Source organism: Corvus hawaiiensis, chromosome 2 (genome assembly GCF_020740725.1).
Source record: "Corvus hawaiiensis isolate bCorHaw1 chromosome 2, bCorHaw1.pri.cur, whole genome shotgun sequence".
Classification (NCBI taxonomy): Eukaryota; Metazoa; Chordata; class Aves; order Passeriformes; family Corvidae; genus Corvus; species Corvus hawaiiensis.
In genome coordinates, this window is record NC_063214.1 from 122164802 (window position 1) to 122189087 (window position 24286).

Genomic DNA, 24286 nt, shown 5'->3' on the forward strand with positions numbered 1-24286 from the left:
CCCGGCAATGCTGCATGTTCCACCTGAGAGCCGCCGCGCCCGCGGGACACTCACACTGCTGGCTCGGGTCCGTGTCCGTGGTCAGCTTCACGTAGTTGGACGGGAAGAGCCCCACGTGGCCGTTGACCTCCCCCTTCCACCAGTCGGGGTCCTCCCTGTTGAGCACGTTGATGATCTGGCCCTTGTTGAAGGCCAGCTCGTCGTCGTTCTGGGCGCTGTAGTCGTACATCCCGATCACCTGGCACACTGCAAGGGACAGGGCTCACCTGGGGGCTGCAGCCACCCCGGCACGGGGCATCCTGCTGGGCAGGACCCACAGGGATCTCTGATCCACCCCTGGCCCTGCCCAGACCCCCCACCAATCCCAGCCTGGGCATCCCTGGCAGCGCTGTCCAAACGCTCCTGGAGCTCTGGCAGCCTCGGGGCCATGCCCATTCCCTGGGGAGCCTGGGCAGTGCCCAGCAGCCTCTGGGGGAAGAACCTTTCCCTGCTCTCCAGCCTGAGCCTGCCCACATGCAGAGGTCACCTCTGGACACTGCCCATGGCTCAGGGCAGCCCCAGGACCCTGCAGTGACCTGAGCCCACCCTGCCCCTGCTGTGCCCACCCTGGGCCTCAGCTCAGCCCCACCCAAACTGACTCCAAGGGTTTAAAAATCCCAAAGAGTTTCATGGAATCCCAGCAGGGTTTGGGTTGGGAGGGACCTTAAAACTCATCCAGCCCCCCCCCTGCCATGGACAGGGACACCCTCCACTGTCCCAGGCTGCTCCAGCCTGGCCTGGAACCCCTCACCAGGACTGGTCAATGGACAGGAAGATCTGGGACACATGTGAACTTCCACTATTGGAAGCTGCATAACCCAAAAGAAAGCCAATGGTGATGTCCTTGTTGTCCCACTGAGGTTTTCAGAACACAAAAATCTTGGAAAATATGAGAGAAAATTAACAGAACTAGACAAAAAGCATCCCAAGCCATCCAGGCTGCCCTTCTGGCACCCCAGGACTGGTTCCAGCAGCGGATTTTCTATTTCCTTGCAGTGGAACTCATCCAATCTCAGAATACAGCTGGTTCTGCTCACTTCTGACAAAGCACTTTCCTGAATTCTCTAAAGCAGCAGGACTGTTTAGTTAAATAAATAATCCCCTCTATTTCTCTGCTGTTTTCTCTTTGCCAGGCCACAGGGCTTCTGGTTTTTCCCACCAGACTTCTATTAATGAGCCTTGCTGGCAGGTTCTCTCCAGTGGATTAATCCTAAAATTTGCTTTTATTTTCATCCCTGCACTGAGCCAGCAACTGATTTCAATTTGCCAAACAGTTTCTCTCTCTTTTTTTACATTACAGTTTAATTAAGATTTTGATGTTCTGCAGCCAATGCAGAAAGTGCTAAAAAAGTTTATTCTGTAAAATTCAGCATGTGGGGAAAGTCATAGATTGTCAAAACTGAAAGAATTAAAAAAATATATTAAAAAATCTCATCATATTTCCATGTAAAAGTTTGTGTCTCAGTGCTGAGTTCCCATTTTAAACCTAAATTCACGAGGCTTTAGAAAAGGCATTTCCTGGATCTTGGTAACAACCATCAGAGGGGCGAGCCAGCACCAGCTCCACAAACACAGGGTCATGGAATGTGACCTGGACAGCCCCTTCCAGCCCAACCCAGGCTGTGATTCTGTGGAAATGTTCATGTTCTGTGGCTCCTGTGTCCTTTCATAACCCTTAAAGCAGGAGAAATGCTCCCTCTCCATGGGGGGGTTTGTCCCACGTCACCTCAAGACAAAGGGGAGGTTCTGCAGGAGAGGAGCCTCAGGTGCCCAGCCCTGGATCCTCCTGAGCCTCTCCAGCTCCTGTCCCACAGCCAGTGACAGGATGGGATGGTTTGGGGGATGCAGGAACATCCCAGAGCTCCTGTCCCACAGCCAGTGACAGGATGGGATGGTTTGGGGGATGGAGGAACAGCCCAGAGCTCCTGTCCCACAGTCAGTGTGGGGATGGGATGGTTTGGGGGATGAAGGAACAGCCCAGAGCTCCTGTCCCACAGTCAGTGTGGGGATGGGATGGTTTGGGGGATGAAGGAACATCCCAGAGCTCCTGTCCCACAGTCAGTGTGGGGATGGGATGGTTTGGGGGATGAAGGAACAGCCCAGAGCTCCTGTCCCACAGTCAGTGTGGGGATGGGATGGTTTGGGGGATGGAGGAACAGCCCAGAGCTCCTGTCCCACAGCCAGTGTGGGGATGGGATGGTTTGGGGGATGAAGGAACAGCCCAGAGCTCCTGTCCCACAGCCAGTGACAGGATGGGATGGTTTGGGGGATGGAGGAACAGCCCAGAGCTCCTGTCCCACAGCCAGTGTGGGGATGGGATGGTTTGGGGGATGAAGGAACAGCCCAGAGCTCCTGTCCCACAGCCAGTGACAGGATGGGATGGTTTGGGGGATGAAGGAACAGCCCAGAGCTCCTGTCCCACAGCCAGTGTGGGGATGGGATGGTTTGGGGGATGAAGGAACATCCCAGAGCTCCTGTCCCACAGTCAGTGTGGGGATGGGATGGTTTGGGGGATGGAGGAACAGCCCAGAGCTCCTGTCCCACAGTCAGTGTGGGGATGGGATGGTTTGGGGGATGAAGGAACAGCCCAGAGCTCCTGTCCCACAGTCAGTGTGGGGATGGGATGGTTTGGGGGATGAAGGAACAGCCCAGAGCTCCTGTCCCACAGCCAGTGACAGGATGGGATGGTTTAGGGGATGGAGGAACAGCCCAGAGCTCCTGTCCCACAGCCAGTGTGGGGATGGGATGGTTTGGGGGATGAAGGAACAGCCCAGAGCTCCTGTCCCACAGTCAGTGTGGGGATGGGATGGTTTGGGGGATGGAGGAACATCCCAGAGCTCCTGTCCCACAGTCAGTGTGGGGATGGGATGGTTTGGGGGATGAAGGAACAGCCCAGAGCTCCTGTCCCACAGTCAGTGTGGGGATGGGATGGTTTGGGGGATGGAGGAACATCCCAGAGGCTCTGGAACAGCCAAGCCCTCCCAGCTGAGGGCGCAGCACAGGCACAGGGACCCAGGGACCAGGCCCCAGGTGCAGCCAGGGCTCACCTGAGGGTGCTGCAGCCTTGGGCAGCTCGGTGGGGGTGCTCTTGCTGGTGCCTGGGCTCAGCAGTTTCACGTAGTTGGCCGGGAACCAGCCGATCTGGCGCTTCTTCCCGCGGGCCTGCGGAGACACCGCGCTGCTCACAGCCCGGAGCCTTGGGCAGGGCAAGGCAGCCAGGATTTCAACTAACAGGCTATCTTAGGACAGGAAAGGGGATTTTATGAGGAAAAGCTCAGCTATTTTTGTGGCACTAGTTGAATACTGTAATATTAACATACAATCTTATTAATATTTCTAATGAAATGCTTGTTCATGATGTAAAGAATTACATCTGAATAGATCCCCAGATTGTGACAGTTTAAACAGAGATTAAGAATCCAAATTCCCTATTTTCTTTTACAGAACCATATCCAAGCCCTTCAATCCCTTGTGTCACCAAAGCAGGAAACCTCATCCTGTTATTTCCCCAAATCCAATGTCCATTGCAAATCAAATCCATAAAAATTCCTTACAGTAAGAAAGGTTCTTCCAAAACTTTGAATCCCAGTTTCTAAATCTATATCAAGAATGATTTTAACTGTTTATTCTCTGCTTATGTTAGAATAAGGTTGGCATTTTGGGCAGGAAGAATTTTGCCTTTTAAAAACAGATTAATGTTAACTTTGGTGAAAAAAATCATCTAATGGATTAACTGTTCTTTAACTACTTTCTTCCCTGTCTAAATCTTTACTAAAAAAGAAAACACTTGATCTAAAGTGTATTTAGATCATTTATTTTAAGATATTTTTCAGTCCTGCATTAGACCAGCAATGTAATGCTTAAACCATCTGCCTTATTTTCCCTTCACTCTGACCCCCAAGTGTGGAACAGGAGAATAAAAAGAACAGAAATGGGATTGCTAATGAAATAAATCCCAATTGTAAAACCACATGTAAGACATTAAAGTATTCAAAGTTACGTGGGAGTATTTACACAACCAGAATTTGATTGTTTCAGAGCCTCACAGCAGCTGCTCAGTGATAACTCTGGCAGCTCTTGCCCAGAGAAGTTTCTTTTCTGTCTTAAAATACATTTAATGGAGACTCTTTAAAGCTAAAAGCTACCAACAGCATCAAGGTTAGTGAGAGCAAAACCCAAAGGAATCCTGGAAGAGGATTTCTCCACAAAAGATGAAAAAAAAATATCACAAAGAAAGGCAAAAAGGGCAGGCACAAAGTGGAAAAAATAACTGAATTAGTCTGAGATCTGCACTGCACCAATAAATCAATGGTGTTTTCCCATCTCCTATCTCCTGCTAAAACCCCCAAACCACACAGAACCTCCTTCAGCAGGACCAAATTGTCAAGTTCTACTCTTAAAAACACCTGGGAGGATCCAAAGCAGCCAAACCAAGCCCTAAACTCCCCTCCTTGCTGAGGGTTCTCCAGGGAAACACCCCAGGGATTTCCCACCTGGCTGATGGCTCCCGCTGCTCTCCTGCCTCCCAGCTAATCCCAAATGCAGGGATGGCAAGGGCTGTGTGCATCCTTGGCAAGATGCTTTATTGGGAACTGCTGGGCTGCAGAACGCTGGCAAATTTATTTATCATTGACATATTCAGCAATGTGAACCACTAGAAATGAACGAATTTTCTTGATGTGGAATTTGACTAGGAAAGAAAAAGGAACTAACTTGGAGCTCTCCTTCCCACCAACCACCTGGATTCTTCTTTCTGATGAGAATCAACTGGCCAGGAGCAAGAGTCAGCTGTTCTGGGCCCGTTGCTGTGTAAGAGGCAATAACTTGGGCAATTTCTGTTGAAGCAGAGGAGAAAAAGAAGATTAATTTGAAAAAACCTGAACATTTTTTACCCATCATTATTCTGCTACAACATTGTCGGGGTTTTTTTCCATAAAATTGTCATGGATTTATGTATTTCCATGAATATATGAGGTAGTTGTAAAACAAATGAGAGGTTCAGAGTACTGCAGGAATAAATAAATAAGAAACCAGAGGAGCTCTACGGTAGGAGACCAAAAATGTTTGAAATACAGAATAATAACAACAATAACAATAATAATAACTGTACAGCTCTTAAAATCCAGTGTTTTCCAATAAATACATCTTTGGACTGACTCCCTAAGAAGAGGAGAACCATCAATGACAAGATAATGAAGTTGCACCAAGAGGCACAAATTAGGGCTGGCAGAAAAGTTTTCACCACCTGACCCAAAACGGAATGTTTTCCAAATGCAGCAAACAGGATTTATGTGGAAATCTCTATTCCCTGGAGGTTCTCACTGAGCAGGTGCTTTGTTTGGTCCCCTCCCAGCACGAGGGGACACAGAGGAACTGGGAGCTCCCAATTCCAGGGAATTTCCCAAAGTAGATGGTGGAGTTCACTCTCCTTTACAGAGATTGTGGAAAGGCAGGGATAATTTTGCTCCCCACAAAGTCTCACAGGGTTAACCCCTGTTTTGATCCCATTGGAACTGACAGGAGCTGCAGGAATTTTGGTGTCCTCCCAAAGCCAGGCTTAGCCCTGTCACCAAACCATGTGCAGGGTGAAGAGGACACATTCAACACACACGGAGGGGTGTTGGTGCTGCTGAACCTTCCCTGTGGAATCCCAGGGCAGTAACTCATCCCTTAGGGATTCATTCCAAAGGCAGCTGGAGGCAGAGGAATCCATAAACCCTGGAAGGTTGGGAAATGAGGGAAGGTTTGGTGCAGGGAAGATACAAAGAGAGTTGAAGACCAACATGGAAATGATTGACTTGAAATTTAGAAGGAAAGGACCCTTCGGAAAATTAAAAATTATCAGAGAAGCATTTGAGATACAAATGAGCAGCATGAGGAGGATGAGGAACAGAGGGAGGAAGAGCAATCCACTCCTCAATGGCACAGGGATCAACTATGGCAGAACCTCCCTTGGGATCTGTCAGCAGGGAGAGGCAGGGACAGGGGGAGCCAGGCAGGTGATGGAAAGGCCTGGAGCTGAGTTATAAAGGTGCTTTAAACCTGGATCTGGGATTAGCACACAAATTCACGGAATCATGGAATGGCCTGGGTTGGAAGGAACCTCAGAGCCCACCCAGTGCCACCCCTGCCATGGCAGGGACACCTCCCACTGTCCCAGGCTGCTCCCAGCCCCAATGTCCAGCCTGGCCTTGGGCACTGCCAGGGATCCAGGGGCAGCCCCAGCTGCTCTGGGCACCCTGTGCCAGGGCCTGCCCACCCTGCCAGGGAACAATTCCTGCCCAATCTCCCATCCAGCCCTGCCCTCTGGCACTGGGAAGCCATTCCCTGGCTCCTGGCCCTCTAGCCCTTGTCCCAAGTCCCTCTCCAGGCTTCTTAGCTGTGAAAGCAGAAAGTAGAAGAAGGAATTTCTAAGTAAAATACAGCAGGTGCTGCCAGGAGAGTGAAAGGTTTAAGCAGAGAAAAACCAGGAGCAGAGTCTGTCCTGGGCAAAGCCAAGGATTTGTTGGGCAGGGAACACAGCTCTGCTGCTGTAAAGGCTGCAAGCTCCCTGCAGTTGCAGAATTTCCACAGAACCCCATTAATCCCCCACACCAGAGCCACTGAGGAGACAAAATGAACAAACAAAGGAATGGTGGGAATTTGTGAAAATCGGGAAACCCTCCCTTGCTACCACAGCAGTTACAATGTTCAGTAGGTCACAGTGGAAGAGCAAAAACCTTACACTTTGTATCTCTCTCAGAACAAGAAATGTCTCATTTTTGTCTACAAAATGTGGTTTACAAGGCTTTGGGTATCCAACATCCTCCTCCCCCACCCAGCAGCATAAAGGAGCTTTACTGGGGACTGTGTGTTATACAAGTTCCAGTACAAATGACAAGTTTCACACTCAGCTCTTGTAGGTCACAGAAAAGCAGAAAGTTAAGAGAAAAGCATTCAGAAAAAAAAAAAGGTTAAAATAAAACAACCCAGAAATGGGTTCCATTCTTCATTCCATGAAGGGCTTTTAAATTGTGGTTTTTGAAGTACTGAAGACCTGAGAACCCCTTCCAGTGCTTAAAGGGGCTCTGGGAGAGCTGGAGAGGGACTTGGGACAAGGAATGGAGGGACAGGACACAGGGAATGGCTTCCCACTGCTCTGCTGAGCAATCCAACATTACATTCATTTTTGAACAAGCAGATTTTATTCTCTAGCTACATGTTATTTAGTGATTGACACGCCGGAATGATTAGAGAGGATGAATTCTTTTATTACTGTTACACTATTTATTAACTGCATTTATTCCAGTTATTTTATAATGGTTTTCATCAGTGCAAACTACTCCAAGATGACCAAGAGCAAACAGACTTTATTTTCATGAAAAAGGTGTTGTTGCCATTGAATGAAACACTTAAGAAAAGAGAGAAGGTGCTGTCACAATATTTGACTCACCAGGTTTCTTCCCTAAGCTTCCCGTTTTCCCAGCTGCTCCTGGAGCCTTGAAATGGAGAACAAGATGCAAGTTTAGCACTCAGGTTCCTTTCTACAGTACATGAAAATTATTTATAAAGCTTCATTCAACACACTCAACAAGCATGGGAGTCAAAAACTCACATGAAATTCTGTTCTTACAGGAATCCTTAATATTTTAGATGGCAATAATCTGGGAATAAATACCAAGCATGAAGTGGATGATTTGTTAATGCAGAAGTGCAGAGTTTTATTCCTTTTCATGGGCTGCAAATAGCAAAGTCTCTCCCATTTGTAATTCCAAAGTCTATCCCATTTGCAAATCCATGTATCTATAGAATGGGAATTCTGTCAAGGTGAGCTAAAACAACAAAAAAAGTTTTCATCCCTTCAAATAGCTGAATTGCAAACTCCCTGTATCCTGACAAGGTGAGATGAGGGATGAACATCAGCACCCAGGCCAAGGGATTGGCAAGCAAAGCCTTTGAACAGCCACAAGAAATCCAGCAAAACCTGAGATCAGTTCCTGCCCCCTCAATAACTCCTGCAGTTTCCTCCCAGGCCACTGACAGTTTTATGTCCTGCACTAAAGAGGTCTGAGGTGGCTAACAGAGACTTAAATCTAAGCTGTACTGGGGCCAGAAATGTTGAGGAACCACAAATGTCCTCTTGCCTTCAACATTTCCACCTCCCTCAACCTCACCCCTTCACCTTCAGGATCCTCCTTACAAACTTGGCGCCAACATCAAATGACCTGAAGGTTTCCACAGAATCCTAACTCCCCTGTGGAAAAGTACAGTTTCCTCCTCCATATTCTCCCTATCAGCTGATGTTTTGAAAACTTGGGGATTCTGGCAGAAACTAAACTGAGGAGTAACTAAAGAACAGCTCAATGGCTGAGAGAAAAGGGCCATTCAAACCCATGTGTGGGTTTTGAGTCACCTATAAAAACAATTATTAGACACATCTTCAGCTTGCCTTGATGTCTCAGTGCTCCTTTCCTGTCACTGTCAGATTATTACAGTTACCCCACAAGAGGAGCAAATCTTCCTCTCCTCCCTGGATTCATTTGATTATCCTCAGTTTTCCAGCCTCCCCTCCACCACTGTGAGCTGTGTTCACAGAGCAGGGACCCGGGAAAGCCCCACACAGGGACCAGATGCAAATCCCAGTGCAGGTCTGGGGATGAGGGCAGATGGTCCCGACAGCCCCACAGAGGGGGATGAAATGGGGGGAACCAAAGGACTGACGGGGTGATACCAGGAATTCCTTCTGCTCTGGAAGTGTTTCTGGCAGAGGAACACCCTCTGCCCTCCCCAGGAAAGAACAAGTGACTGGACCTTCAGAGAACACCCTCCTCCCGGATACCCCTTGGTCAGCATCCATGCTGCTGGATTAGAAGCACATGCACAGATCAAACAGGCTGGGACATCATCTTTACTGTGAAACACAGAGAGATGATTTTAAAATAGGAACTTCAAAATCACCTTGACCAGACTGAGTCTGAATTGTGTTTGAGGATTCTCTGGCTCCTCAGTGAAAAAGCAGAAGAAATACATGGAGAAGTCCTACAGTACATCAATAAATAACTAAATTCATAAATGATGCATTTAGGATGCTCTCAATTTCTGGCCCACTCAGGAGATGGAGAAGCATTTCCTATTCCTTCTGCTGAGGAAGCAGTGAGGACAGACCCTGTTCTATCTCCCCCTGCACATCTGGGACACTCACTAAACATCTGAGGGGATTTTGTGACAAGGGATGAAGTCTCCTGGACCAGCACAGCAGAATTTGCTTTGTCAGTTTAATAAACCCCAGCAAGCTTGGCAACTGCGTTGTACAGCAGGACCCTTCAAACCCTGCCTTGATCCATTCAGGGATTATTGTCTCAACTTTTATGCAAAATTTTCTAACCAGAGATGTGTTGAAATTGTTGCGTTTCCAAGCCCTCCATGAGCTCTGTCCCCCCAAAGGGAATTCTCACCAGTGTTCAGAATAAAACCCTGTTTCACTCTGTATCCATCCACCTGACCCTGAGAAAAACCCTGAGAATGAAGCATTGTGCCATTGTTCCTTTGAAGAACAAAGACTTTCCCTCCTTTTTAATAAGCTGAAGGAACAGGGAATGGTTTCTTTTAGCACCCTGAGGTGAATGGGCACAGCTTGGCACAGAAGAACAAAATTAAAAAATTCTTCTGCTGTAGAAACCATTGAGATTTTGAGTCATTTCTAGAAACTCTGTCCTTGCTGCTGAAAGATCACCCCTGCTTTTCTTTAGGCCTGTCAATAGGGCAGAACACATTAAATTATTTCTCTTTTCAGAACATTTTCCACCCCAGGCAGCTGTCCAAGCACAGCAGCACATCTGAGTGACCAGAGAGCCAGGACTGTGAAATCTTCTGCAAAAACTGGCTCTGGGACCAGGCTGGAGAGCAAAACCCAATTACCCACTTGGAGCCAGCTCCATGTCCTGCAGGCACAGGAACCCTGGGATGAAAACAACATCCCAGGAGTGAGGGCTCCACCAGCTCTGTGCTTTTTCCTCTCTCTCTCATCAAGATTTGAGCTGAAGGTGGGATTTTCACCAGCAAAAAGGGCACTTGGAGCACTTTTGGGCAAAGTGCAACAAGCTGGTGCAGCCCCAGACAAGCTGAGGTCACAGAAACACCAAGCTGAGCTCTCTGAGAAAAAAGGGCTCCCAATGGAACACCAGAGCTCTCCACAAGGATTTGCCAACAGTGCCCCAATCCCAGCTCTCCCAAGGGCTGCAACACTAAACATCACTAACTACAAGTTTTTTAATCCTGTCACAGAGGATGTTACTGGAATTTCCTGACACTCCAGAGATTTCCTCTTCAAAGGTTTCCTACAGCTGCAGGTTTCACTGCAGGTTTTAGCCTTTGGCTTTTCCACAGCAGGAATGGTTTTAAGGGGTGACTCTGCTCAGGATCAGTGTTGCAGAGGCTTTCACTGAGTTCTTGTGCATTACCATCCAGATTCTCCAAAATCCACTGATTTTTATTTATTTACCTTTAACCCTCCATTAGTCTAGGTATATAAACCAGAATCCTTCTCCTCAAGAGATCAGTTGTGTACCCAAATCTTAAATCTAAACTAATTCCTACTAGTAGATAAATTATCCATTTAAGCCATAGAAATGAGAAAACATCTCTCTTTAGAATGCCTAAAAAGAAAGCAAAAAAAAAAAAAAAAAAAAAAAGGGATATGTTCTATGGAATTATTTCAAGATAAAAAGAGATGAAACAGAACCTCCATTATTCAGTCAAAAACTCTCAAATAAATACAGTAGTTAGCAAAGTTTGGGTGCAAAATTTGTTTTCCTTGATTGCAAGAAATGACAGGAAAAAAATAGAATAGACTGAAATATTACTCTCTGGATTTTTGGGGTTTTTTAATAATGGCAGTAAGATCCAGCTCAGTCATTAAGAACTTACCAGGGCAATAAAATAATCACGGCTGTTCTGACCAGTGTCTACAAAACTGCCAAGTGCACTATTAATCTAGGCATTCTTTTAATGGATGATCCCCCAAGTTATTTATGATACTAAGCTCTAAAATGCAACTATTGGTGTTATTGTCATTGTTATTCCTTTCCAATCTCAGTCAGGAAATCTGCAACATATTTTTATTTCCCTTACGATGCCCTGCCTTGCAGCTACCACTACAACCCCAAAGAAAACATTTCTCTACCTCAGAATCTTTGAGTCTCACATAATTAGATGGGAAAACTCCTGATTTATCACCCAGCGTTCCCGTCCACCAGTCACCATCTTTCTTTGTCACCAGGATCAGGTCACCTTGTTGGAAAGTGAGGTCTCCCTGCTCCGAGCTCTCGTAGGTGTACATGGCAATGTACTCTGGAAAAGGGAAATACAGCACATGGCAAACTCCTGAGAAACCCTCAGGGAGCCTCTACAAAATCTCATCAATATCAGGGGCTAGGCAGAAGGCAAATTTATTCTTTATTACTCATAGAAACATCAATATTTAATGAATAAAATCCTATCTGTCAGAACCGAACGGGATCTGTCAAAAGGCTGCCTCAGGGGGGTCTTATATATAATTTGCTATTATCATTAAAATGTACCTACATCATTCATTTAGATATTAAACATGTTTCCCAGTGGTTTCTGGATTGTGCTGATGAGTGGAATTTTCAGAGTTTGGGATGCAAAGTCCACACAGCTTAAAAATCACCTTCTGCACACGAGCTCTTCTTCAATCCTCTCAACAGAAGATGTTCAATCCCTGCTTTATGACTTCTCAACACCACAGCTTTTCTGAATTGTTTAAACAGAAGCTGTGTTCCTTTTTAATACAAACACAACACCTGAGATATCCCACCTGTGACAAGACTCTGCATGTCCACAACCCCTTCTCCTCAAATATGAGGAAAACCAGAACAAGGTGATCTTTAAGGTCCCTTCCAACCCAAACCACCTGGGAGTCTATGGAATATTGTATACTTTGAAATAATTGATTATCTCCCTTTTCTCTGCTGTTCCCTCCTTTTAGTTTCTGTGGTGCTCATGCCAGAGGCAAATTAAATGTAAATGTACCTAAAACTGTACCTGGAATTGCAGTTACAAACTTCAGGTGTGCTGTAGGGAAGATACACAAATGTTCCTGTAACCTACATTTAGATTAATTGATTTCCTCTGCCTGTGATTTAATTAACCTTTAGCTGACTCTGCACTGGAGAGGATTAAGAGTTAAGGCAGCTCATGTGAGGACATTCCCCTCCAGCTGAAGGGTGGCAACAGCCAGGAATTCCCCTTTTAAAACCCTTCAGAGGACTGAAAATTATCTGATAATTCTGTGCCTGTGCCCCAGGCTCCAGCTTTAAAATGGAGCTGACCATAAGGATCCAAATATTCTACAAGTGACTGTCACTGCCTTAATTAAGAGCTTTAATGAAACATCGGGAATGAGCTTTGGGGGACATTGAGACATTTACTGACATTATGAACACATGCACAGATGTGCTTATTGGGCTCTCTGTAAAAACCCATTCCAGATCAGAAAATGTTACCAAAATAACGGCAAAAAAAAGAAATATTGGGGAAAGTACAAACTACAAAAGACATTTTCGTATCTTTTGTGATACGGGAAATTACTCCTTCACAACACACATAAATGCTTACTCTAATAATAATCCCCAATTATTCTAGAGGCAAACTGATTTGCACTTGGATTTTAGCACCACTTGAACACCACAGTGTGATTCTTGACTTTGGCATGAAGCAGAGTTCTTGTGTTTAATGCCAGAGTAAGAAGCTCCCATGCAGGACTCACCTTCCCCTGACATCGCTGCCTTGGCTGCTGGGGATGCTACTCTTTTCAGACTAGCAGGACTTTCTGAGGAACCAGAATCCATGCTTTAGAAGAAAATAATGGTTATTTAAGAAATTCAATCTCTTCAGATAAAAATTATTATTCTATTTCAAACTCAAAACTGCACGTGCACCCACAAGGAACTCCCTGGGTTTTAAAAGAAGAGACAGTAAATGTGCAAAATAAAGTTTTGAATCCTGTCATGGTCACGTTTAAGCAACTGCCTTAAACACAGAATTTTCTGCATCTCCTCTTTTTCCTCAGGAAAAAAAATGATCTGAAATTGTTCTCATTTGTATTCCTAATGCTAATGTTGCCTTCACATTACATCAAATGAGATTTTAAATGTTTAATCCTCCAAGAATAATGAGAAGTGATTTAGATTTGAGGAGTACCTTTTAATTTTGGGGAGAGAGAAGCTCTGACTTACACAGCTGTACTTCATAAAGTCCAATACACTCATTTTTCAGTTGAAAGTCACATAAAATTACGAAGGTTAATTAATCTTTTGTTGGTGAGGCAAGACCCAAGGAGAACTGAGGTCAGTTTTCTTATTGCTGACAAAGATTTTCAGGATTGGAAGTCAAAACCCTCCAGATAAAAAAAAAGAGAGGGCCCTTTTACAGGGTAGAACTTTGAAATTCAAGTGTGCGGCTCTTCCTATTTCCTTCCATCCCAGTAGAGAAGTAAAGGACAGGAAAAGCAAACAAAATACCTCGTTGACTTCCTAATGGGGCCTGAAATGAGCTTCACATAGGATTTGGGGAACCAGCCCTTCTGTCCCTGCACCTCCCCAAACCACCACATGTCCTGCTGCTCCAGCACTGTGATCACATCGTTCTTGTTGAAGTTCAGGTGGTTGTCTTTTTTTGCTCTCCAAGGATACAGAGCTTGTGCTTGAAGCCCCTCCACTTTTTCACCCTTCAAAAAGAGAAAGAGGAGTCAGTCATGCTCCACCTTTCATCCAGAAAGCTGCTTAAGGAATTATATTCTTAGGCTGCTTAGACAGCAACAAACACAGACTCTCTCTCAACTAAAGCATCAGTTGAACTTCCAGAGTAATTCCAGAATTGTTTACAGTCCTCCTGCATTTGTCTGTTAACACATCATCAAGATTAAATTAATTACTTTTACAATTAAGAGACACATGTAATAAACTCTCATGAAGCTGCTTTGGCAGGACTTAAGAGTCCATTTTATGGAAAATGATGCTTTGCTGCATGTTATTCATGGCACATTCCGATTTCCTTTTGCTCTGAGGTAGATATTTAGGACTTTCCAGAACACACAGGCTCCCAAGAACAGTTTGTTGTTCCACTGAGGAAAAGGAAATGCCTGAACAGATGGACAGAATTCAGCTGTGAAGCTCTGTCACTGCTGTTCCACCTCACCACATAACCCACTTGGGAGTGAAGGTTGTCATGGGAGTCAAGAAAGCCCCAAGGAAGTGACCCAAAACTGGACCACCAAAATCTAAAAAAGCCATCCTGAAACAGCAAACCAGAAACTGCTTTGTGTTAAATCCTGCCCCAGATGTTGCCACTGGATCAAAGATCCATAGAATGGCCTAGGTTGGAAGGGACCTCAAAGCCCATCCAGTGCCACCCCTGCCATGGCAGGGACACCCAGTGCCACTGTGCCAGGCTGCTCCAAGCCCCAATGTCCAGCCTGGCCTTGGGCACTGCCAGGGATCCAGGGGCAGCCCCACCTGCTCTGGGCACCCTGTGCCAGGGCCTGCCCACCCTCGCAGGGAACAATTCCTGCCCAATCTCCCATCCAGCCCTGCCCTCTGGCACTGGGAAGCCATTCCCTGGCTCCTGGCCCTCCAGCCCTTGGGAATTGTCTCTCTCCAGCTTTCCTGCAGCTCCTTCAGGCCCTGCAAGGCCACACTGAGCTCAGCCCAAAGCTTCTCCTCTCCAGGCTGAACAATCCCAGCTCTGGCAGCCTTTCCTCCCAGCAGAGCTGCTCCATCCCTCTGCTCATCCTGGTGCCTCCTCTGGCCTCTCTCCAGCAGCTCCACGTTCTCCCTGTGCTGGTCCCAGGGCTGGGGCAGCTCTGCAGGTGGGACTCTCCCTGTCACCCCTCCTGGAAGAGCCCACCTATCCCAGGTGAGTGTTTTAATGCATAGTTGAGGTACACACTTTACTCTCCAAGCCTTTGTGCTGGCTCAAAACATTTGGGTGAGCCCAGGAGCTCACCTGGCCCAGGACAGGGGAGGGGGATGAGCCTGTGACAGTGGCAGGAGTGAAGGCCGAGCGCTGCCGGAGCTGCCCTGCGCTGGGCACGGTCAGGGATGGCTGAGCTGCCCAGGCATCCCAGTTATCACTCTCTGGTTTCTCACTGGTGTTTGTTGGCCAGCTGAAAAAAAAAAAAAAAAAAGAAGAAAAGAATGATGTAATTCCTACTGGTTTTAATAGTAGGAAGAAAAAAACGTCACACAGAACAAATATTTCTACATTCTACATTATTACTTTTCAATGAGTATCCATGAGCACCGTGACTCCAGGTACAGCAGTGCCATCAAACACTGGTTAACCACAACTTTATCTTCAAAGGCAACCCAAACTGAGCTCCTTGTCCTTGCCCCTGAAGGACAGGTTTTTATTTCATTTCTTAGCTGTGAAATTTGTGAAATTTGTCCCAACAAACAGAAGTTCAAGCAGTGCAGGCTGCATTACACACAGTGGAAAAACAATTAATCATTCATTCCAAAACTGGTTTGAAATCTTCCCACCTGCACATCACTGACCTCTCACATCTCTTTCCTTTAGACACAGAATCCCAGAATGGTTTGGGTGGGGAGGGACCTTAAAGCCCATCCAGTGCCAGCCCTGCCATGGGCAGGGACACCTCCCACTGTCCCAGGCTGCTCCAAGCCCCAATGTCCAGCCTGGCCTTGGGCACTGCCAGGGATCCAGGGGCAGCCCCAGCTGCTCTGGGCACCCTGTGCCAGGGCCTCCTATTGAGATATCAGTTTATAAATATGGATTTCATGGCCAAAGGATAAGGAATTGCAGTTGATAAAAGTGCCCAGTGTACAGAGTTAGGACATCCAGGGAAGGGCACCAGTTCGAATTCCATCAGTCTTACTAATGCTGTGATCAGGAATTAAATCACCTTTTCATGTTCTCTCTGCCATGAGCATATTATACATAAGCAAGTTGGAAGCCTTTGATAAGGCTTGGGGGCAACTAATGTAGGAGAAAGGGATTTAGGAGCCTCCAGTATCTTAAGGGACTCCAGGAAAGCTGGAGAGGGATTATTCATTAGGAATGGGAGTGGCAGGGCAAGGGAGAATGAGTTCCCACTGGAAGAGGGGAAATGTAAGTGAGATATTGGGAAGGAATTGTTCCCTGGGGAGGGTGGGCAGGCCCTGGCACAGGGTGCCCAGAGCAGCTGGGGCTGCCCCTGGATCCCTGGCAGTGCCCAAGGCCAGGCTGGACATTGGGGCTTGGAGCAGCCTGGCACAGTGGGAGGTGTCCCTGCCGTGGCACGGGTGGCACTGGATGGGCTTTAAGGTCCCTTCCAACCCAACCAGTCTGGGATTCTGTGGTTCCAAGGGAAGTGAACACCTTGGGATTTCCACCATGCCCACATCCTCACTTGGGGATGTCTCCCACTCTTGCTGTCCCCAGGCAGGTGTGATGGGAGCAGCCTCAAGTCCCACAGGGCAGCAATTTTCACTGATTCCTACAGAAAGCATCTCTCACTTCAAAGAAGGTCTTTTTAGTTTGCACTCTGGCTCCTGTGTTCAGTGCCAGTTCCAAAGGACTCCACACACTGAAGTGCTAAGCAGCACCCAAACCTACGTGGAGCTGAAGTCTGCCCAGTTGTTGGCCACTGCAGGACCCTCAGGAGGGGCAGGGGCTCCCAGGGGGGTGGAGGTTTCCTGCACGGACACTTTGGGAGCAGCAGAGGGCTCGGATGCTGGCTTGGCAGAGGCTGGAACTTCACTGTCCGGAATTTTCTCTGCATAGTTTGCAGGGAACCATCCAGTTTTCCCCTTCAGTTCTCCACCAAGCCACCCTGGCTCTCCAGTCTGGCTTTCATCCACCTGCAGACACAGGAAGTTACAGAGTTAAGAAATACACCCTGCAAATGGAAATTTTACTGAAAACAACCCATCTCCTCCACAGTAATGAACTTTTTGCAATGCAAGAGGGCTTGACAATTAGTTTTTCTTTTTTCTTTCTCCCAAGCTAAAAATCACAGATCATGGAATGGCTGGGGTCAGAAGGGACCCTGAAACCTGTCTTGTTCTACCCCTGCTATGGCAGGGACACCTTCCACTGTCCCAGGCTGCTCCAAGCCCCAATGTCCAGCCTGGCCTTGGGCACTGCCAGGGATCCAGGGGCAGCCCCAGCTGCTCTGGGCACCCTGTGCCAGGGCCTGCCCACCCTCCCAGGGAACAATTCCTGCCCAATCTCCCATCCAGCCCTGCCCTCTGGCACTGGGAAGCCATTCCCTGGCTCCTGGCCCTCCATGCCTTGTCCCCAGTCCCTCTGCAGCTCTCCTGGAGCCCCTTTAGGCCCTGCAAGGGGCTCTGAGCTCTCCCTGGATCCTTCTCCTCTCCAGGTGAGCACCCCCAGCTCTCCCAGCCTGGCTCCCTCTGCTCATCCTGGTGCCTCCTCTGGCCTCTCTCCAGCAGCTCCACGTCCTCCCTGTGCTGGGCCCAGGGGCACAATCCCAATGCATTTCCTGCTGCCCACGCTGGGATGAGCCCAGGGCATGGATGGATCCCTGTCCCTGGACTCCTCAGAGGAGCTGCTGACAAATTCCTCTGCCTCGGGCCATTTATTGACTCAGTGCCTCCCACTGGAATTTGCATGCACCCTCCCCTTTTGGTGCAAACCGATCCATTACTCCTGCGGTTTTGCGTCCTCCTCCTCTCTCAGTCCCTGTCAGCCCAAGGCAATCCCAGAAATAAAGGCACTTTGTGCTTGACCGCTCCCATGTGCTTCTCCTGCAGTGCAGAGCAAAATTTCCACTGCAGTAGAGATGGGAAAGCAGCAGGATGGGAGAGGGAAGGGCACAGCTGAGGGTGGATCTGGGAGAAAGGGGCTGTAGCACCCGAGGCTGAATCATCCACACAGCGATCAGAGTCACCCAGCTGGACCCACTGGGGCAGGAACTGCAATCACCACACACAAAGGAAACAAACAGCACTGAAAAGGCAAATCGGGGTTGTGGAGATGCTCTAAAAAAAGCATCCTTGAGGTGAACCACAGACACAGAAACCACTGGGAATCTTCAGGCATAAGGGAAAAAAAAAAACCCAACCAAAAGGTTTCAGACCCATCCAATTAATGCCTCTTCAGGAGAGGGTCTGAAGCTACAATAACTCTAAAACTGCCTCTGAGGATACTCAGATTTATGCTTATTCAACCCAATTAGGTTCTCTAAGTATACTCATGAAAAGGCATTTTGAAGGATAATTTCAACTTCATAATTCATATTAGCTCTGGTTTCTTCTTCATATAAAATACAAGTCACATCTGGTTTTGCAGTACAGTACTGGAATTTTAAATAAATTCTTTTGAACCTTTTTAAAGCTAATTTGTTCCAATTTCCTCATATTTTTACCCCCACCATCCACAAGCCCCAACAACAATCCCAGATTATTTTTTTCCAAAATACAATCAGCCTTTAAATGCACACCTGAATAGTGAATTACAGTGTGTGGGAGGTTGTTTTTTATTTATTCAACTGTACTTTAGAGCCACAGCTGACAACTTCTTAGTTCTGTGGATCACATAAAGAAGATTGATTCCAACTCCAACAGTCAATAACTAAGGAAACTGATGAGAAACTGTCTTTAGAATTTGCTATAGATGTTTCAGGGAAGAGTATCTGTTCCCACACAGAAGTTTGGTTGAGTTATAGCCAGGATTAAAATCAATCTAAAGTTACAAGGGAAGAAATTTAAAGTACATTGAAAGGGTAAGATAATTTAAAAGCGGGAGAATTTAAAAACCAGAGTAATTCTGTAATCCATGGCACCAGATCCAGTGGTGATTTCCCCAGGAGTCAGGCAGAGCAGAGCTCTCCCCAGACTGGCAAATCCTTTTCCTTCCTGAAGAAATGCCCACCCTTCTCCCTGATTCCCCCAGCCAGGGCTCAGGATCTGTGCCCAGGATGAAGAGTTGACACTCTTGGAAAGATCATTCCCAAGCTCTGTTAAAGCCCCAGCTCCTGTGACAGAATGAGCTCTGCAGTCCCAATTCCAGCCAGGATTCCAGCCCGCTCCCACACCAGAGCTGGGAGCCAGCCCCGGGCTCTGGGTGGCACCTCCTGCCCTGCTGCATGACAGGACCTGCCATGGGTCAGAATTTGGGTTCCAGTGTGGGAATGCTCAATTTGCCCATGTCAGAACACAGTTACTCCAAGGAACACTGATTTGTGGGACGGGAAGCTCCCAGCTGGAGCTCAGCTCCACTGCAGCAGCATTGATGTCACCAGTCAGCCTCACCTTAACACTGAGCTTGCAAACTGCTGATTTCCAAGGAAAGGCACCCCCTGGGACCTTTGGAACCACAGGACAAACACGGGAGGGCTGAGGGGGGAGCCCAAAGGCAGCATCAAAAGTAAACCTCGGTCCAGGGTGTGTGAATTACTTTTGATAACGAGCTGTGGTTGTTAATTTGAGCCCGGTTGGGTTCAAACCCAAGGAACTGCAGGGGAACCAACTCTGGGGATGGAAATGGAGGCAGGGCAGAGCCTCCCTGGCAGCACTTACCCAGTCCCTTTTCACCTCCGGGGGAAGCAGGGATGCAAAGCAAGGCACGGTTACAAGCCAGCTGGGCACTGCCAGAGCAGCCCACTGAAAGCCTTCCTGCAGGGCAGCAGGCACAGCCCCCAGCAGCCAGCCTTAACTGTGGCCAGAAGTACTTCAATAAAGGCACCAGAGAGGAGTTACCCTGCTGGGCTTGAGTGGGTTAAAATCAAGTCCAAAAGCAACAGATAACAAGACTTGGATGGTCTCAAAGTCTCTATTTAAAAGAAGTGCAGCGCTCCTCAGACTCACGTACTTTGGGGGAAAATCTCATTTCCCTGCAAAGCTTTCTTTAGAAATTACTTCAGTGCTCTTTATAATTGCATATTTTGGGGAAAATGTTATTTCCCTGCAAATCTCTATTTAAAAATTATTTCAGTGCTCCCTAGAATCACGTATTTGAGGAAAAATGTTATTTTCCCTGCAGTAACAGGGATAAATATGTGCAGAGCTTCCCAGAATCACATATTTTGAGGAAAAATGTTATTTTCCCTGCAGTAACAGGGATAAATATGTGCAGAGCTTCCCAGAATCACATATTTTGAGGAAAAATGTTATTTTCCCTGCAGTAACAGGGATAAATGTGTGCAGAGCTTCCCCAGAATCACATATTTTGAGGAAAAATGTTATTTTCCCTGCAATAACAGGGATAAATGTGTGCAGAGCTTCCTAGAATCACATTTTTTGAGGAAAAATGTTATTGTCACTGCAAATCTCTATTTAAAAATGTGTGATATGCTTCTTAAAATCGCATCTTTTGGGGGAAATTGGTTTTTTCCCAGCAAGTCTGCCTAACAGTGATCACTCTTGCCCACAGAATGACCTGCAAGCTCAGGCCACCCCCCATTTCCCAGGAAAACAAGGCATCCCAGCATTGCCCAGCTGTCTCCTCTCCCCTTTCCCAGCTGCCTGCCCAACACCATTTCCTGCTGCAGCTTTACAACCTGTTGTATCCCTACTCAGAGTCCTCAGCAGTGACACCGAGCCAGGATTCAATTTGGATTTTCCAGAAGCAAATTCTAATGTCACAAATACCCAACCAGTAAAAAGCCAAACCAACCCCAAAAAGCTTCAATTTCTCAGAACAGGTTTTTAAAAAATATGAATCCTTACAATTTAGGGGTGCCTACAAAGTGTATTTTTTCCCAAATCCACTGTTACTAAACTGAGCTAAATGTAAATGCTCTTAAAATCAATTTTGTTGGGCAGAACACTGTTTCTGGGGGAATACACCTCCGCCAGTGAACAGTATTTAAGAATTCCCCCAGGAATTTTCATTCTGCATGTTAAGAACAAACTAATGATTAATTAGTATTAATATCCACTTAATCCCTGCAGCCATTAACCACAGAATTATCACTTACAGAGACAAAAGCAACCACTGCTTCAGAGTCTGACACAACACACTGACCACATCCCTGAAAAACAGGGAATTACTCTTTATCAACACACCTGCAACCAAATATTCAGGATTTGAAGTTTCCTTTCCTGCCATAGAAAATTGAAATCACACACGGCAGAAGCTGAAGGAATTTTCTCAAGGAATATCCCAATCCCTGCTTACCATGACGATGTCTCCAGGCTGGATGGTGATCTCATCGTGGCTTCTGGATTCAAAAGGATACAGAGCTCTATAATACACTATTTTTACATCCTCCTGAGCAGAAATGGTTAAAGGAGCTTTCTCTGAGCAAAGGAAACAAACACACAGATACAGAGAGAAGAAATCAAACCACCTTATTTTTAAACACTTGGAAAATGGGGTGAAAGTGGAGACAAGAATCAGCAAACCTGGCAGGGTCTGCAGGAAGTACCCTATCCCCCTTTCACACAAGGGGAAATATAAAAATTAATTCTTTAAATACAATTTTATTGTTTTCTCCTCTAAACCACAGGGAAGATCACAGAATCCCAGAATGGTTTGGGATGGAGGGACCTCAAAGCCCATCCAGCCCCACCCCTGCCATGGCAGGGACACCTCCCACTGTCCCAGGCTGCTCCAAGCCCCAATGTCCAAGCTGGCCTTGGACACTGCAGGAACTGGGAGTCCACAGCCTCTCTGTGCAGGATTTAGTCATAAAAGTGATGCAATCCTTTGGACAAATATTTAAACCAGTATCACATTCCCAAACAGTTCTTGTGTGTATCCAAGACACTTAAGAGGGAAGCAGGATTCCCAATACAGGCAAAAACCAGGATACAATGTACAGAAAAAGCTCTCAGCTGAAAGTGACTGTGTGGAGAGCAGAGAAAGGGGAATCAAATTTTAGATTTCAGGTCATTTGTCCAGTGAACAAAGGAAGGCAGGAAAGGAAAAGGGTGACTAAACAATGTATTGTTCCTACTTTGAAAAATCCCAATATCCCACACCAAAATAAAAACTACAGAAACAGTTTTTGACATCTTGCATCCAGCCCCTTCCAGCTGAGATTCCCTCTTCCCTTGTCCTGCAGTCTCAGAACTGTGCTTTCCCCTCTGCCTTTTGGGAAGAACAGCAATGAAAGAACCATTTTTGGAGTCTAGAGCTCAATCCATGCATTATTTACTCTAATAAGACTCACAATCCAACCTTGACCATCACTTTGTTCTGTGTTAAATGGGAAAAGATTGACAACTGAGCTGTCCCAGAGCATTCCCTGCTGTTGGACCCTACCTGCATTGGACCACGGAGCCTGGCCAGGTTTGTTGGGCTCCTGGTGGGGCTGGAAGAGTTTACTCAGCTTCTCCTGCATTTCCTGCTTCCCCTTATCCTCACTTTCCTTCTTCTTGGGTAGTTCTTCCCTTTTTTGCTTGTCATCTTCCTGGATTTTTTTTTGCCACTGAGGTTCTTCCTCCGGCTGTCCCCGCTCCAGCCGCGGTTTGTCCCGGTCCTGGATCCGCCTGGTGGAAGATTGGGGGGGTCAATTCAAAAGAGCCACTCAAACCAAAGCCTACCAAAGCTTTTGGGTGATCTCCAGTACAAAGTGTCTTCTTTAGGGCTTTTCCATGCCCTAACTCTATTTTGGTGAGTTACCAAGCACTCCCCAGCATCTCCTCACACAGTGGTTCCCAGGAACCACAGACTCGTTGAATGGCTTGGGTTGGAAGGGACCTTAAAATCATCTCGTTCCAACCCAAGGTAAGACTCCAAACAGCCAACTCAAAAAGGAAAAAGCAGGAATCAGAACATGTGGCCATCCTTATCCTGATGTTGAAGGGCAAGGAGGAGAAGTATTTGCAAGTTTTACACAGCACTCCAGAGAATTGTTGGGAATATTTCCCATTTCCAACCGCCAGAGTTAACAAGTCCTTCCCCTCCACCAGAGGAAATGAATAAATATTCTCTGCTAGAAACAATTTGCCCCAGTAAAGATAACTCTGAAGATCTAAAGGACACCCAGTGTGTTCCAGTTTGTTTCATGGCCTGTTCCACCCCTGGAATTTCTTCACAGTTAGGGACAAATGCCTGAGAAGCAGCTGCTCCTCACACACTTGGTGTGCTACAAAGAACAGACTCTGTCCAAGGACAGAGTGAATTCCTGACCAAAAAGGAGGGGAGGGGAAAAAAAACTGATTCATGGAATGCCAGGATCCCTGAGGCTGGAAAAGCCCTCCCAGCCCAGCCAGGCCCAGCTGTGCCCCATGCCCACCTTGTCCCCAGCCCAGAGCACTGAGTGCCACCTCCAGCCCTTCCTGGGACACCTCCAGGGATGGGCACTCCAAACCTCCCTGGGCAGCTCTTCCCAAGGCCTGAGCTCCCTTTCCATGGGGAAATTCCTGCTGCTGTCCAACCAACCCACTTCCCAAGCATTAGAGGGTGGCACTAGAGGAGACAAACCTCATCTGCATCCCTGGAAGTTTTGGGCAGACAGGAATATTTTCCGAGAGGTGCCAGGGGAGGTGTTACATTTAGGGCTCCATTAGAGCAGTTTGTTACCTCTGAGCTTCTTTTTGCTTTTCCAGCTCCACTGTCTTCCTTTCCTGTTCCTTCTGTTTCAACCTCTCAGCTTCCAAGCTCTTCTGCTTCTGGAGCTGCTGCTTGTTATGGATTTCTCTCAGCTCCTGGATTAAAAAAAGGAAAACAGGTGTAAGCATCCACTCTGTGAATCAGAACTAACGGCCCCAAAGGGTTCCCTGTGAGGGAACAACACCTGGGAATTGCTGGGGATCTCTGTCCAAACTCACACTCCTGCCAAATGCAGATATTTCAGGTTCATTTCCAGGGTCTATGAACCACCTACTGTTTTCCTATTTTTATCCATTTAACTGAGACATTAAAGGGTTAAGAAACCAGAAATCATTTAAATGGGACTCTAAAAAATGGACAAAGCTTAATCTGAACAGTCACTTCTGTTTTATTTTGTTTGTTGGTTTGTGAATTTAACTTATTAAATTCCATACACAAATCTGCCCTCTGAGCTCTCACAACAGCAACTCTTAATCAGTTTCATTTGCCAATTAATGCTGATTTACTAAAGAACCTTCAGGTTTGGTTTATACACAGGAGACTGAAATCCTTAAGGAATGTCTTTGGGATGAATCATGGTATTCATTCACATACAAGTCTGGCTTTTCTTAATTAACTGGAAGGACACTGCCTGAAAAAATTAGAATATAAATAATAATAATAATAAAACCAGAGTATTTTCCTCAAGATTTGTTCTCTGCATTTACACCTATTAACATAAAAC

At 46.6% G+C, this 24286-nt stretch overlaps 1 protein-coding gene across 8 annotated transcripts in view; it reads right to left on the bottom strand.

The window, feature by feature from the left end:
• The window catches only part of ITSN1 (intersectin 1), a 101697-nt gene that overhangs the window by 20819 nt on the left and 56592 nt on the right, over positions 1–24286 (bottom strand). For 6 of the 8 annotated variants that reach the window (XM_048292081.1, XM_048292116.1, XM_048292106.1 and 3 more), the window contains 13 exons: positions 23533–23657; positions 22270–22496; positions 21181–21302; positions 19581–19595; positions 16654–16898; positions 15043–15202; positions 13560–13765; positions 12806–12888; positions 11201–11367; positions 7472–7517; positions 4753–4874; positions 3087–3201; positions 55–246 (listed from right to left, as the gene is read on the bottom strand). In XM_048292081.1, coding sequence (XP_048148038.1) covers positions 55–246; positions 3087–3201; positions 4753–4874; positions 7472–7517; positions 11201–11367; positions 12806–12888; positions 13560–13765; positions 15043–15202; positions 16654–16898; positions 19581–19595; positions 21181–21302; positions 22270–22496; positions 23533–23657 — 1825 coding nt within the window. The remainder of the gene's footprint in view (positions 1–54; positions 247–3086; positions 3202–4752; positions 4875–7471; positions 7518–11200; positions 11368–12805; positions 12889–13559; positions 13766–15042; positions 15203–16653; positions 16899–19580; positions 19596–21180; positions 21303–22269; positions 22497–23532; positions 23658–24286) is intronic. The other 2 variants (XM_048292112.1, XM_048292099.1) reach the window with 1 other exon arrangement.